The sequence below is a fragment of the Rhinolophus sinicus genome, linkage group LG16 (genome assembly GCF_036562045.2).
Source record: "Rhinolophus sinicus isolate RSC01 linkage group LG16, ASM3656204v1, whole genome shotgun sequence".
Taxonomy (NCBI): Eukaryota; Metazoa; Chordata; class Mammalia; order Chiroptera; family Rhinolophidae; genus Rhinolophus; species Rhinolophus sinicus.
The window spans coordinates 28,902,972-28,919,258 of NC_133765.1; the positions used below are offsets into that span (position 1 = coordinate 28,902,972).

General features: G+C 45.3%; 1 protein-coding gene across 3 annotated transcripts in view; it reads right to left on the reverse strand.

Moving 5' to 3' along the window:
• The window catches only part of FBXW8 (F-box and WD repeat domain containing 8), a 108,629-nt gene that overhangs the window by 3,257 nt on the left and 89,085 nt on the right, over positions 1–16,287 (reverse strand). For 2 of the 3 annotated variants that reach the window (XM_019753955.2, XM_019753956.2), the window contains exons 8-10: positions 15,526–15,653; positions 3,014–3,187; positions 342–452 (exon numbers count right to left, since the gene is read on the reverse strand). In XM_019753955.2, coding sequence (XP_019609514.2) covers positions 342–452; positions 3,014–3,187; positions 15,526–15,653 — 413 coding nt within the window. The other variant, XM_074321827.1, reaches the window with a different exon arrangement.

Below are 16,287 nucleotides of genomic sequence, written 5' to 3' on the forward strand. Positions count from 1 at the left end.
TGGGGACTCAAGTGTGAGTGAGGCTAGGGCTCCACCACTGTGACGAGGACTCTAACCACCAGGTCCCTCAGCCCTCTGACGGGCTCTCAGCACATATGGTCAGCCCCGCTTTCTGTGTCCCCACCCCATGCAGTCGTCCTGCAGAAGTGGGAGCTACTGGGGCAAACACTGACCCAGGCACTCAGCACGTGTGATTTGCTACATCACTCCCTCTACTGCGTCTGTATTTCGCTGTGTCTGAGAGCATGTCCATAGGGAACAAGGGCACGGTGGGTTCTATGACTAAAATCAAACTGAACTGAATTTTCTGAACAGCTACCAGGCCAGCCCCGCCCACTGACCTCCTGTGCGTGGCGAAGCCGTCCAGGTCGGAGTTGCGCACCACCTTTTCGTAGGGCACGTTGGCCGTGATGAGGCTGTGGCTGCTGAAGGCGATGTGACGGACGGGGTGTCTGGAACACAGGGGAGAGAGGACGCTCGTAAAGGGAAGTCCCACCGCAACGAGCACCTCCTGCATTGGCCGCAAGGGACTCCAAACCCTCTACACCAGGCATTTCGTTTACAGAGGAGGAAACGGGGACCCCAGAGGGGCTGTCTTGCCTGGGTTCCCAAAGCTCGTTTGAGCCAGGCCACACTCTGGGCACCACTCTGAACAAGTCCAAACACCCCTTATGCATTCTGGCCAACCGTCCCAACAACGTGGTGTGTTTTGGACATAAAAGGATAAACTCGGCAGGCAGCACGCCGTAGAGAACAGCTCCCTTCCTGACCCGCCCCGCTGGCCTTGGACAAGTCACTCTAGCTCTCCAAGCCAGGTCCCCACGCGCAGGCTAATTAGTGGTGATCCACAGAAGGTCCCCTAGACCTAAAGTCAGGGCTACATGTGACACATGCATGCTGGGTTGTAAAAGCACACTCAGAAAATCTTGGAATGAAGTTGCTTGAAATCTACGCAGTGAAGGTTTTTTGCTCATTCCAGAAACTTGTATCCAGTGCCTACTATGATCACAGCACGGAGCCAGGAGACTCAGGATGAAGAAGATGTCCAATGCAAGCAGACGCTGCCACCAGAGAACTGCCCAACTAGTTAAAGAAAGTAAGGTATGTTCCCACAAAACACAGCCCATGTTTCCAGAGCATGAGAGATGTCACAAGCCACAAAGATGGGACACAGGATTTGGCACTGGGGAGGAGGAACAGGAGACCACAGGGTGGCAGAGGGGGGAGAGTCTGTTCAGACAGGGCCGGCCGGGCGCGGGCTTCGTGGCCAGAGCAGAGGACTCTCAAGAGAGTAATGAGAGTGAAGGGGAGCTGAGCACTGTCAGTCCAGGGTTTGCAGCAGCAGCTGGAGGACAGTGTTGTTGGGGGGCTTTGCAAGGAGCCCAGGGAGGCAGGAGGACTGGAAAGCAAAGGGCAGGTGTGAAGAAGACTCAAGGAAGACAGAAGGGAAAGACTAGGACTCAGTCCCCAGCTTGCACCTGGCTGACTGATGGAACCAGGGAGAGGAAGGGGCACACAAGTGAGAGCTGCTGGAGGAGGGGTGGGAGGACCTGGAGTTTGGCAGAAGAGGCTAAAGTGGGGCCGGACAGGAAACTGACCAAGTGACAGCTGGCCTGGAGCTCAGAAGAGGGTCACAGCCGCGGAGTGACAGGCGAGAACCTGAGAGAGCTCATGGATCCTGAGCAGGAGACCGAAGAGGGAGCATCAGCCTTGTTCTGGTGGAAACGGTGCCCGCGTGCGGGACAAGCCACTAACTGGTGGTAACAACTGATGTGCATTCACAAATGAGTTAGGGAGGCAAATGCTGGGACAGGACGACAGTTCTGGGAAGACCTTACTTACCCTAGCTTCACCTGAATGACTCATCCACAGGCATGCAGCTTTTCAGGGAGAGAAAAACGAGATCTGCTGGAGTGCAGGCCTAGTGAACTAAACGCGCTGCTGATGGGAACTGGGAGAGGGGCTGGTGGCAGTCCCCGGGTCAGGAGCTGTCCTAGGGGCCAGGTTGAGCCAGCTTTTTTAAATAGAAGGGTTTCCTTAAAGGCAAACATTTCTGGGACTCCGTGTGGGAGTTTTAGTTGCCATTTGGCGCCACCTGGTGGCAATGCTGTGCATCACCACAGAGGTCAGAAAAAGGGCGTATGCCGCAGTGGGCCAAGTAAGACAGGGTGACAGGGTGCTGGGCAGGGCTGGACGGGACAGGAAGGGGCCTGGTGGTGTAGACTTCATCCAGGGCTCTGGACGGATAAACGTGGCTGGCTGAGGCACTCGCTAGCACTGCCCTGCATGGAAGAAACCACAGTCTTCTTTGAACCTTGCCACCTCTTGTACTTGACCCTGCGCTTAAAATGGAGACTGTGCTGTCTTCTCATAGGTCTGTTTTAGCATGGTTTGAGTGGGGATACGTCTCAGGTCACACTTACCGACCCTGCCACCTTGGTATGCCCTCCTTTATTATGCTCACAGTTGGCTGGCCCCAGAACATCGTTACAGTGGAGGGGGGGCACCTGCCTCAAGAGCAGGGTTCCCCACTGGAGGCCTGTCAGGTGACATGGGTAAGGTGGGGGTGACCTGAGGTCAGCTACAGCTGATCCAAGCCTAAGCACTTTGAGTACTAAGTGCCCTTCTAAACAGTGTAAGGAAAGTCCAAGAAATGGGCAGAAAATCACATCATGCAGGTCAAGACGTTTTGAAGTGGAAGAAGGTGGGCCTGGGCCAGCCCTGCCTGCCACCTGTGGGAGGGGGGCCTGCAGCACACCTGCACCTCAATGGGGGAGTCCCATACGGTCTGTACCTGAGCTGGGTATGAATTACAGCACTTTGAACAATGTAAGACAGGAAATGTCTCTCTAATGACCAGCTCCATTTCTGAGCCTCGGTTTCCTCATCTGGAAAATGGAGATGCCAGCAGCCAGCTCGAGGGGTTATGGTGAGGATGGATGATAGCACGTCTCAGCGGTTCACCAGCATTAGCAATACTGTGATTACTGAAAACACCGCGAAACAGCCTTACCTGGAATGTACCTCCCACAGCTTCTGGTTCATCCGGTAATCCCACACGGAGACCAGGCCCTCCTCGCCTCCACTGACGATCTTCCAGTCGTCCATCTGGACTGCAGAGACTCCAAGTTGGTGGGCAGAGAGTGACAAGGCGATTTTGTCAGTGCGCAGGTCATGGATCCTCACCCTGGAAGGCCAACGAGCACAGGGGTTAGATGTAAAGCCGGAGATGACAGCTTCCTCCTCAGCTGTGCTGCTCTGTGCACAACAAGCCTATGAAAACAAAGAATATGAAACCCTTCCGGTTGCAAACAACCAAATGCTGATGTAAAACGTTATCTCCTTCTTAGTAGACTGTCATAGGAAGCCAGGAGGCGATAGCAACGAACTACAGTGGTACCTCGGTTTTCTAACGTAATCCATGAGTTCTGAAACGTTGGAAAACAGCCGACAGCTAGGCCTCAGGATCTTGCACTCAGCAGAAGCCATGTGACATGTTCGATTTCTGAGTTGTGTTAAAAAACCGAAGCATTTATTTCCGGGTTTACGGCGTTCATAAACCAAAATGTTCGTCAATGGAGACATTCGAAAACCGAGGTACCACTGTAGTTTAGAGTATCCATGACTGTTGAATCAGAATGATTTAATAGCACACAGAAGAGAGACTCAGGACAAATCACTTAGCTGCCCTGTCGCTCACTTTATCTGCTCAACAGGGGAGACACCTGTTCTGGGGACAAATCCACGGAGAGGGACGCTGACATCTGACTGGTACTGTGCCCCTCATGGCGTCAGCCTGTGAAGGCTGTCCACATGGCGAGTTTAACTCTCAGCACGGAAATGTTGCTGGTGGTATAATATTCTGGTAAGAGCAAGAGGTAAACCAGCTACTCCTGTCTGCAGCCCAAACCCTTACCTGGTTGGGAAAATGACACTTTTCACGTATTTAACTCAGCTTTGTAAGGTATCACCATCTTATTGAAATCTGGAAAGTGAGCACCTATAGTTGACTAAGTGTAACAGCAATCTCTTATCCACCAGAAACACTAACATACTTAGTTGCTGAAATAAGCCACAAGAGCTAAAATTGAATGTGGCAAAATTTATGTACAGGGGAAGTGAACAGACGCTGTGCTATATGTCAAAAAGGAAAAGGCCCCCCACCATTTAGCTGGGGAGCTGGGCACACAATGCTAATGCGTTAAATGTGACCAAAAACGTGCTTCACACAAAAAAATGTGGTGAGAAGGAACTAGCTGAACCATGTTCCCTGCCCTAACCTCTTAGTTATAGATACATGCACCCACAAACCCACTCTTCAGAGCTCAGAGAGAAAATTACTTTAAACCGAAAATTCTGTACCTTAGCTCACCAAATTTGAAGGCATAATTAAGAGTCTGTTTTTGTTTTCTTTTAACAGAAAAGGACTCAAAGTGAACTACCCATGGATACTCTCTGAAAGAAAGTGAAATAGCAAAATCCCGAAGACCTGTGAGGCGCCAGCCCACAGGCCGTGTAGTAGGAACGTGTAAAACAAATGCTGAATGTAGTGCAAGGAAACAGATGGCTGAAGACCCAACGTGAGTGTTGGGTCAACAGATGCACACAGGACAAACCCACCTATTAACGAAAAGTGCTTCCAATGGGTCACAAAGCAAAACTCATTATATGCTACACACAAAAGGCATGTTTGCGGTGACAAGGAAGAGAGATGATCATTTTAATACCGGGAAAGGGATTTCGGAGCAAAAAGCACTCGATGAGAGTACTCTACAATGATGAAGGCTCTAGTTCACTCACTGGGCAAACTTGCCAGGAAAAAACAAAAAACCTACATGGACCTAATTTCTTTTTCGCAGGTAGCATCCCCCGGCCCCACTCCCGCTGCTTTTAGTAACTCAGTTTCTTTAGTCATTATAATCTACTCGGGTTTTCTATTTCTTGAGGTATTTTAAATCTCCAAATATGAAAATGTACTCATAGATGAATAAATGACTTTCTAGGAAAATAAGAATTACCAAAACTGACCCCCTTAGGGACAGAAAAGCCAAATAGGTAAAATCACAAACTTGGAAAGCTGTCGAGCAACAACTGTGCCTGCAAAAAAAAGAACCAGTGAAACCGGCCCAGCCTGGAAGGAACAGCCACCCCAGGGCTGTGGCCACTGCTCCACAGAAAGGGCCAACACTTCCAAACTCTGCATACAGCCAGCATTCTAGTACCAAGATACTGATAATGACAGCGCGATGAATGACAGTTACAGATCTGTATCAAGCCTAAGACCTGAATAAAACATTAACTAATAGAATCCATAGCAATACTCTGCAAACAAGAGGAATCCATTTAGGGTATCAGTATAATTCACATTATTGTAACAAACACATGGCAACTTCCATGGATGCTGAAAGAAAATTTGATGAAGTATAACACTTATTCCTCATGAAAAGTCTTTAAAAAATAGTGATCTATTTTTACTACTATTATTTCATTGTTTTTAAAAATTAGATATAACTGAAAGAAAATGAGAGGTAGATAAATTTATCACTAGAGATGACAATCCAAGGTAGTTCAGAATCAAATGTAAATTAATGTCAACATTAATTGCTGTCTTAGGTACAAACAACCACTAGTTTTAAAAGTGTAACCGAAGACCCCACTTGTAATAGCAATTAAAGGCAAAATACCGTATAATAACTTTCTCATCTTAGAGTTCTACCATGTACATTATATCAAAATAAATTATAGATAGCTCAAAGAGTTAAACAAAAAGTTAAACATAATTAAACTCTAAATATTCAGACTAGGGATAAGGCCTTTCTAAACATAAAAAAACAAAACGAAAAAACACAGCAGTCAAAAAGGAAAATATGGGTAACTAACTATATAAAACTGTTTAAGTTTTTCCCACATCAGGGGGAAAAAAAATCATAAGGCAAATGATAAACTGGAGAAAATGTTGGCAACAGAATGGACTGGCTAATTTCTTTTAAAAAAAATTCATTGAAATCGATAGTAAGGACTGAATCCAATATTAAAAAGAGAGTAAAGATAAGAAAAAACAGTTCACAGAAAAAAAAATGCTAAGGGCTTTTAAACATGTGTAAGATGTTCAAGTTCACTGGTAATGAGAAATTACGAAATAAAACTACAATGCAATACAACACTTGCCACGTGTCTACCCAGCAAAGATACATTTGGTAGAACTCTCAGGTCCTTTCATTGACATGAAAAATGTGAATGAGGGGTTAAGAGATAGGAAGAAGGGGACAGTTCAGCATATGTTCAAAAGAAGTCCCAGAAGGAAAAAATAGAGTATGGCAGAGAAGCAATATTCAAATAGTTCACTGTTTCCACCATTGATGAAAGACATGCGTACTCACACTCAATGACCACTAATCAGAATAAATAGAAATCTGTACCTGAGCGTATCGTAATAAAGTGGGAAAATGCAAAGGTCAAAAGAAGTCTTAAAAGCAACCTAAAGAAAAAAGACATTCCCTATGAAGGAACAATAATTAGACTGCCAGGAAAAATTAGAAACAACATTTAAGTTGTCATGCATCTGGATGGCACAATTAACTAGTTCCATCAATCGAGTGCTAGTTAAAGCACTTATGCTACATCCCACAGTGGAAGCCCGAGCAGCCGTTAGAGAATGAGGCAGATCTGCACATACGACAGGCGGCCGTCACCAAGACGCTGCTCTGAGAGCAGACCCGAGGGGCCAGCCGGTGACAGGTGGGGGCGTACACCCCTGGAGGACGCTAACCAGCAACTGCAGCGGAGGAAGGTGACAAGGCTTCTTGGGAAGAGAAGTCCCAGAAGTCCAGCTCCTCCCTATATCTGTCTTTGTGCTTTTGAATTCAGTTTTCAATGTGTAGGTTACCTGTTTAAGTAAAACTGAAAAAAATTGAAGAAAAAATTCTGGAAGGCCATACCATGTTTCCGCGAAAACAAGACCAGGTCTTATATTAATTTTTGCTCCAAAAAATGCATTAGGGCTTATGTTCAGGGGATGGCAACCTGAAAAATCATGCTAGGGCTTGTTTTCTGGTTAGGTCTTATTTTTGGGGAAACACCGTACTTGATTTGGTAACAGCAGTTACCTTGGGGAAGAATAGCAATTGAAGAATGAGGGGAATAAAGGCAGCTTTTACCTTTTATTCTAGACACTGCCGTGTTTTTTAAGGAACAAGAACTCACTCCTGATGGGGAGGGGTACCTGGGGGCTTCAGAGGCACTGGCCACGCTCTTTCCTAAGCTGGGCGGTACGTGCACAGGTATTCTGTTACTTGTTAAACTGTACACATACCTCAGACACTCCCATACATGTGCTCTGTGTTAAAGAAAACAGCATTTTAGAAATATGTCATCTTAGAGCACAAAGGAAAGATCCATGAATTCTTCCCAGTGAGACCAGGTAAGCAGCCAGGTGAACCATATTAAGGAAGGGCTCTATTACTATCACATGCTGTCCAAGCCCTCATTTCCCATGAGGGAGCGAGGACTAGAGAGGTGCAGAGAGAACCTGGCAAACCCAGGTCTTCTGTTAGTGCGCAGACACACTTCTCTTTCGGCATCTGAGGAAAAGAGAAGGGAGAGCAGGTATCGATGCTGTAAAAGCAACTCTGCCTGTAGCTATGACGGCCGCACTGCTGACTGATGGGAACTTGAAACGGACGGGGAAAAAGAAAATTTTAGTCCAAGTACTTTTCAGCACATATTTGGTTAATAAGGGTCTATTCTGCTGTGGTGATTTTCATAAAGAGCTCCTCTGTTGAATATTTATACTCTATAATTTACAGTTTGGCTGCTAAGGAGACAAAGGCAAACACAAATTTGGTCCAGAAGTTCAAAGTTTGCCATCTGTTTTCCTATTGTATTTAGACACCAGCATGGATGGCTCCAAACAAAATAAACAAATATACCAAAAGATGCAGCATTTGTGTGTTTTGTACAACCAAGGAAAACAAAAATGGGACAAAAACAGACTCGAACTTGTCCCCATAGGAAAAAGGAAAAGCATGTATATGGCATCTCCTTCGAGAGACATCACTCGGGTTTCTGGTCGATAGACAGAAACTGCAAACACCAGTGTGCGAAGCCCACATGAGCGTGTGAATTCGCATTACGGACCTGTGTCTGCCTGGAACGTCTGACAGCATGCGGCACCAACCTGAACCGCAGCATACCCTGGCAAGGCCTGTATCCTCAGCACGCAAATCAAATACTCAGCACTGGGAAACAGGTAGCACAGCAAATGGGCCCCAAAGTATGCCAAGACAACTGATTCCAGGGACAAAAAGCCGCCAATGGTAGGTACTGTGAATCCCTATCGTAGCGAGTATTTCATCAACTTCGCCCGTTGAAAAGAAAAATAATTGGTCCGAAAGCTGTAATTGTATTATGTTTAATATTCATGGTTGGGTTTGGAGGGCTGTTCCAACACTCCCTCTCTTCAGCCCCTCTCTAATGAAAATCGCACCATAGGAGTCGGCTCTAGCCCGCCAATTAAAACAAAAGACACCAGAACCTTCCAAAGACTCCAACAGAGGAGCATCCATCTGATGGGCAGGAAAACGTGCTGGAACGGAGAGGGAGGCACGCTCTGGTTGGTCCTGTGCTAAGAGCTTTGAATAACTTATTATAACACTTGCAGATGGAGCAGATACAACATTTACGCCCCACTCACTCTCTCTCTAACAGCAGGCAGCAGAAGCAGAAGCACACCACAACTTTATATTTGTCAGGGCAAGAACTAAGTGCTAAGACTCTTTGATTGGGGGTCACAACTCAGGGCTCGCTTCCCACTGCTTTGGATTAAATCGTCCCATATAATAACAGGAAACTGCACTTGGTGGTGAAGATGAAGCCTATTCCGACTCTGGCCCGGCAGTTTCATTAAGAGGGACCTGACCTTCAGCTCTATTTCTATCCAGAAAATAAAGGGAACAAGCAAGAAGGCATTAAAACATAGGCTTTTTAATAAAATGACCAAATTAATCAAGAAAACTAGTATTTTTTTTTTTAAAGAAATCAATACAAGATTCTGTTTTGTCTCACCGGACCTAGGTTTTAAAGAGGATTTTAAATATAATCTTATAGGCCAAAATCAATAGCTTTATCTATATAGCACTGATGATGGCCTTTAACGAATGATTCATTTGAAACAGCAACTAGAAAAGCAGCCCAGCTCAATCCAACGAGGCTGTGCTCTGTATATTGCCCATAAAGGGTAATAAAGCCCTCAGACTGATCACTCAACCTTCCTGGACCTGTTTCCTCACGGGCCAGCTCTGCTCGATCGAACATTCTGCGTCCATAACAAGCCAGCCCATGACACTACGTGTGGGTGTGAGGCTTTATATAACACCAAGCTAATAAGGCACATGATCCCAAAGTGAAAACACGGAAACATTTAGCTTACTTTAATATCCTTTTAAATTTTAATCAGATGAGTATACCTAGAATAACCCCTCGATTTTATGGCCAATTGATTTTCAACAATGGTACCAAGACAATTCAATGAGGAAAGAATAGTTTTTTCAACAGATGACGCTAGGACAGGGGTATATCCACATGCGAAAGAATGAGGCTGGACTTCCACCTCACACCATATACAAAAATGAACTCCAAATGTATTGTGACCTCATTGTAACAGCCAAAACCTTAAAAATTCTTAGAAGAAAACATCGGGGTAAATCTTTGTGACCCTGGGCTAGGAAATGGCTTCTTCAATACGATACCATCAGGACAAGTGACAAAGAGATAAATTGAACTTCATCAAAAGTAAAAACTTTTGTGCCTCAAAGGATACCATCAAAAGAGTGAAAAGACAACCCACAGAATGGGAGAAAGTATTTATAAATCATATCTGGGGGTTGGTATCTGGAATATATAAAGCACTCTTACAACTCAATAAATAAGAAGACAACCCAATTAAAAAATAGGCCAAGGATCTGAATAGACATTTCTCCAAAGAGTCCAAAAAGCACATGAAAGGACGTTCAGCGCCCTTAGCCGTCAGGGGAATGGAAACCAAACCACAAGGAGGCACCACTTAGGACAACCATTAGGACAGCTCAAGTCAGAGACAGTAGGATAACAGATACTAGTGAGGATGTGGAGAGATTAGAACCCTTATGCACTGCTGGTGGGAGTGTGAAACGGCAAGGCCACTTCAGAAAAGAGTCTGGCAGGTCCTCAAATAATGTTACCATGCAATTCTATTCCTAGGTATATACATTATATATATCTATATCTATATCTATATCTATATCTATATCTATATCTATATCTATCTATATATATATATATATATATATATATATATCTCCAAGAGAACTGAAAACACGCAGCTACATAAAACTTGTACTTGAATGATCAGTATTCACAATAGTAAATAAATGTAAACAACCCAAATGTTCATTAACAGATGAATAAATAAATGGGGCATATTCATACAATGGAATATTATTTGGCTACAAAAAGGAATGGAGTAGTGATCCATACTGCAATACAGGTTTATCTTAAAAACACTATGCTAAGTGAAGACGCCAGTCACAAACGGTGGCAATTCCGCTTCTATGAAATGTCCCAAACAGACAGATCCCTAGAGACTAAAAGTAGATCAGTGATTGCCTAGAGCTGGAAGGGTTGGGAGGAAATGGAGAGTCACTACTAATGGGTACACGGTTTCTCTTTGGAGTGATGAAAATGTTCTAAAATTAACTTGTACAACCTCATGAATTTTACATTGAATTGTACAATTTACATTGGTGAATTGTAGGTATGTGAATTTTATCTCAATAAAGCTGCTAACAATGTTAAAAATGAACTTGATATTATGGGGGGAAAAGCAGCGGGACTTTCTGGTACAGTGAATGCTGACTTGGCAACCCACTGACAAGCTGACATACGCCCTTACCCCCCATTCTTATTTTGATTCTTCCCAGCAGACCCCTAATAAGCGTCTCCATTCTAGACTGCTGAATTCATCAGAAGAGCGTGAGCAGATCACAGATGAGAAGACCGAGAGCTACAGAATGGGAAGGGGCCTCGTTTACCACAGCCCTCTACTGCCAACTATGGCGTTTATTTAAACCACTGAAAAGAAAGTGGGAGTTCTATTCTGGCCAAGATGGAGTAAGCCCCAAACTGCCTGTCTTCTGCCGACTACAACCAAAACCTCTGGACAAAACATAAACAGCAAATTCCTGAGGACTCTGGAGAGTTAAGTCAAGATGGTGGATTGTGGAGGAAGTGGCCACATGAGGAAAGGGTTTCCCATTTTTTCCCCTTTTCTCTGTCTTGCCCTGAGTGTGAGCTCCAGTAGCAGAGCTGTGTGGTGATGCAGGAGCTAAAACTCCAACAGAAACTCAGTCTTTCTGAAGGCCAAGGAAAGGGGCCTCTGCAATCCAAAGAGTGTGTGTGTGTGGGGGGGGGGGGACTCTTTCCCCCTCTTTTCTTTGTGGCTTTGCCCCAGAGACAGTCCCCTCGTCACAGGACTGTAAAACTCTGGGAGAATCCCCATATGCTGGTCAGTGGCCCAGGGAAAGAGTCCCTGAAGGCTGGAAAGTGTAGGGATGAAGAGAGGCAATGGGAGGAGGGGAGCCCACTGTGTAGGACCCCACAAGATCCCAGGCTCACCTCTGAGCTGTGCAGGACAGACCCAAAGCAGCACAGCAGAGGCTCTGAGAACTCAACGCGGTTGAATTGCCATCTGACCACCACCTGAATGGCTCATGTGTGGACAGAGCCACAGAAGCATGGCAAAGGCTTTGGAAATTCAACTGACACTGAGATTACCACCCACAGAGGGCAAGACAGGACTTGTAGTCTGAACCTAACCGGGGTTATTACCTGTTTTAAGAAAAATCTCCAGAGGATTATGTAACAGGATCCACAGTGGACACAACACAACATTCAAAATATCCAGGATACAATCCAAAATTACTTACATACCCCTCCCCCCCAAAACAAAAACAACCCAGGTAAATGTGACCCATTCTCAAAGGAAAAAACGACGAGCAGGTGGCAATCCTAATGTCACCCCAATTTTGGGAATCATCAATGACTTTCGTGTGGGTCTTGTAACTATATTCCATGAGTCAAGGTAAAATGGTAGGAAAGCATGACATTTGGAGCAGAGAAGTAGAAACTATGAAACAGAACTGAACGGAAATTTTGAATCACAAAATATAAAACCGTTAAAGTACAAACTGCACTGGACGGGCTCAATAGCAGGATGGAGATGACAGCGCAGTCAGTGAGCCTACAGTTAAATTAAGAGACATGACGCAATCTGAAGACTAAAAAGTAAAGTTTAGGAAAGAAAATGAACAGAGCTTCAATGACCTGTAGGACAATAGCGAAGGGTCTCACATTCACATTATTGAAGCCCCAGAAGGAGAGGAGAAAGGGATTAGTGCAGGGGAAAAAAATATTTGAAGAAATGGCCAAAACCTCCCCAAATTTGGTGGAAGAGATAAATGTACAGATTCTAAATGCCCAGTGAACCCCCAAACAGAGCTTAATTAAAAAACAAAAACCAAGTGGTCTATTTCCTGCAGACTTTCTCTTGGTAACCCACTGAAGCTTCTCACTAATGCTCCAGTTCCTAAGCTATTACTTCATTTTTGCCTTCACTGAACAAATACATACTTTCATTGAAAACACCACTGACAGTAAGAAGCACTGTTACTTTATGTGACGTTTTAAAATTCGGCCAATTAATTTTAAGACGCCATTGTGAAAGATACCTCCTGATTTCACCGATAAGAAAATACAAGAAGGAAGAGAAAAGCACATCTCGGGATAAATACAAAACATACCGTGTTAAACACCCACTGAGCACTGGAAGACACTGTGGTGAGCGGAACAGACTCAAGCACCCAGTCCTAATACCTAATTGACACCACGCGGCTAACATTACTCGTTCTTTCCGCTTGGTTTAGAAGACAAAATTTGCATTAAGAAGACTCACTGCTCTATAGCATTAAAACTCTTGTGCAAAGCCACCCCAAGCCCCTCCCCACGTCACAGCCCTTCTCTACCAGCCGGGGAAAAGCACAGCCCAGTGATACCTCAGTTTCCACCCTAATCAGCCTCTTAATCTTCATCAGACTCAACTAACTTATCCTCTGTTTGTGTTTTATTTCTGGAAAGGGTGACAAGCTACGTGAGCTATTTTCTTCCATTTTCATTTCTGCCTATTTCCTGCCCCGCCCCCCCAAAACTTGCAAAATTAGACCCTTGCCAACTAAATCAAGCTGATTTCCTTATTTGAACGAAAACTATTTTTGTCTTAAGCTGGGACAGTTTTATGTATCTTTAGAGTCCATTTCACCCTCAAGTTATTTATAAAGTACGAAGAAAATGCACTGGAAATTCAGTTTTTTAACATAAAAAAAGGAGATTCTAGGTTTTTAAAAATTGCATCAGCCATTAAGTAACAGCCAAGGATGTAATTCTTTTCACAGTCTTTGACCCCTTTCACCCACTTGTGAAATAAAACATAAGCTGTACAACCCTGGGCGTGCCTCTCAGGAAATCCTACTCATAGCTATTTAAGCCTTTGGGAAAAAACCCCACAAGACCTCCCTCTACTACATTGAAAAGTGTAGATTCCTTATTCCTTCCTGTTTCCACATGTATGATTTTTTAACTCCTGTGTTTCAAATTCTATTGCTAACACTGCTATTCTGATGGCTAAAGAACAACCTTCCAGGTGACAGTGAGCCCATGATGTCCCAGCAGTAGTCAGAGAGCTGGTACACAGATTTAGAACTGCCCTGATGAAACGCCACTTTGGATAGCCCCCGCCCCAATTCCAAGTCACTAGTCTGTTCTTTTCATCCACAGAGACGGAGGGGTTTAAAAAGAAAAGAACATTGCTTACTAATAAAATGGACTTCACGTGGTCAAAGGTGGACGTCGAAATGACCACGAGCTCTCGTACACTGAGCATTTAGCTCCTCTCCTGGCCATGGGCACATAATCAGGCAGCCCAGCCTCAGAGGAAAAAGTCAGCGTTCCTAGTCTCCTAAGTGTCATGACCACCTGGGTCTGACTGTTGTTCTAGAGCTAAGTGAGCTGAATGATACAGAAACGGAGGTCTCGTCTCTGGAACACCATTTTGGTTTCCTGGGAGTCGAGCTGTGGCTGACCACCTAAATGGCCATGCTGTAAACAAACTCTGAAGCACAACCTACAATCCCAAACGCTTCCATCTGGATGCCCCAAAGAGCCCTCTGCATTTGCTCTCTTGGAAAGCGAGCCACTACTAGGTCCCTGTGGGGAGGGACCTCTCAGATAAGCCTTTGTACAGCTCAGTCTGGAAACTAAACCGTGACAGTAAAACTACAAAGCGATGGGTTTCATTTACCGTACCACATGTGGGGCCACTGATCAAGCCTAGCTTTTTGAAGAGAAAAACTGGACCCACATGGAAGAGTTCAGTGCTCAAGCCTCGGAAATAGCCATTTTCGGAGGCCTTGGGAAAAAAATGATCCAGTATTTTCTTTCAGCAAAGGTACTCGCATTTTCTTTTGGCTCTAAGGGAAGGGAGCGGTAGAGGGGTGAAGGTCAGGAGTTGAAAATATTATTTGACAAAATAATTATTTGTGCAAGCTGCTGCACTGGAGCCACAGAGATCTAGGCTTTGGCACGAAGGCGTACCCCACTCCCGATCTGATCCCCCCACGAGCAGCCTGCCACCTGCAGCCTGGGGCCGGGCCCGGGGGAGGGGGTGCTGGCAGACCCTGGCCTCCAGCCAGGCTACCTCTCTTCAGGGCAGTGGATCAGACATGGCAGATAACCAGCCAAAAAAAAAGAAAGGAAAAGACAAGGGGGAGAGGAGACAGGGAGGGGAAAAAACCTAAAATTTGGACTCAGAGAGTCTTTTCAAACACTTTAATCCTTTCGTGCTGATGGTTCCTGGAGCGTCCGTGGCTGGCACTGGACTCTGTACCGGGAAAATCCGAGTCCCTAAGCCAATGCGTTAAAGAGAAGACTGCTAATCAGCTAAATAGAAACTGGAATCTGTTCACATAAAGTCTCTTTTTTCCCCCATCACCAGAGGGACACCACAGTGTTCTGAAATACACTCTTGACATCATTTGGCAGGCAACCCTATTTTGTTGAACATGATTCATCCCTTAGGTTATTGTTTTTAATATTAGAAAGTGAGCTTTTAAATGCCAAACAAATTTTGCAGCAGGGAGACAAAAGATATTCCAAGTGGTCTCACTGGACCTTCCACCAACTGCGTCCACCAAATGGCTTAAAAGACAACCTTCCCATGGTGTTTCAGAAATGAGGCAGAGACACGGCTCCGTCCAACTATTACCTAATACGAGACTTTGTTCTCCAAGTTCACAGAGACAGTATTTATGGGATCGGGGCTGAACTCAGGTGGCCAGGCTGTGTGTGCAGTGAGGATGGAGGAGTGGGAACCGCAGAGGAAATGGGCGAGCACAGTGGAGGAGGCCAGGCGCAAGGCCTCGGCGGGGTACTCAGACGTACCTCCTGTCCATGTTGCCACTGACCATGAGACTGGGAGGGCTGTCCCTGAGGTTGACGCACGTGAAGTCGCCCAGCGCATTGCCCAGCTTCGAGAGGCAGCGTTCTGCTTCCAGGCTGTACACCAGGATCTGGGGAGGAAGAAGATGCGATGGGCCATTACAATCCCGCAGACTCCCGTCAAACACGTGTCACTGCAGCGTGGCCCAGGGCAGGGTCATTACCTCAGCTCCCATTAAAGACAGTCTGCCACGAAGTATCCTGACCTTTTCCAGGTAACGATATGACAGGGAGATGGCTGGTAGAATGACAGAAGGACATGCAAAAGAGAAGAAAGGAAAAGCCAGAGCATTCCTCAGGCCCAGGTGCAAACAAACTCAAAGGACACAAAGAAAAATACCAAGCGAGGAAATTAGGTTTCCCAGTTTCCTAACACAGAACAAGAGGCGTGGAAACTAAGGTCACTGGCTGCTTCTGGTTGGGAATTAATGGGGACGTTAACAGATCCAGAAAGCTGTGGCAGAGCCGGCATGGGTTCTCTTTTCCCCCTCTCTTTATTTATACTACTGGAGGTAAAACAAAAGTCCTGTACAAGTACCCCGGTAGATGAAGCTTGCGTAGTAAACCACTCGATGATTCCTTTAGACTAAACTACAAAGTCCGAGTCCCAAATGTTTCTCTCTTCGATCACTCTCCACTTGCCAATTTTAGGAAGCTCTGTTCCACAACGTATGAGGCAAATAAGACATTCTTCGTCTCTAGACA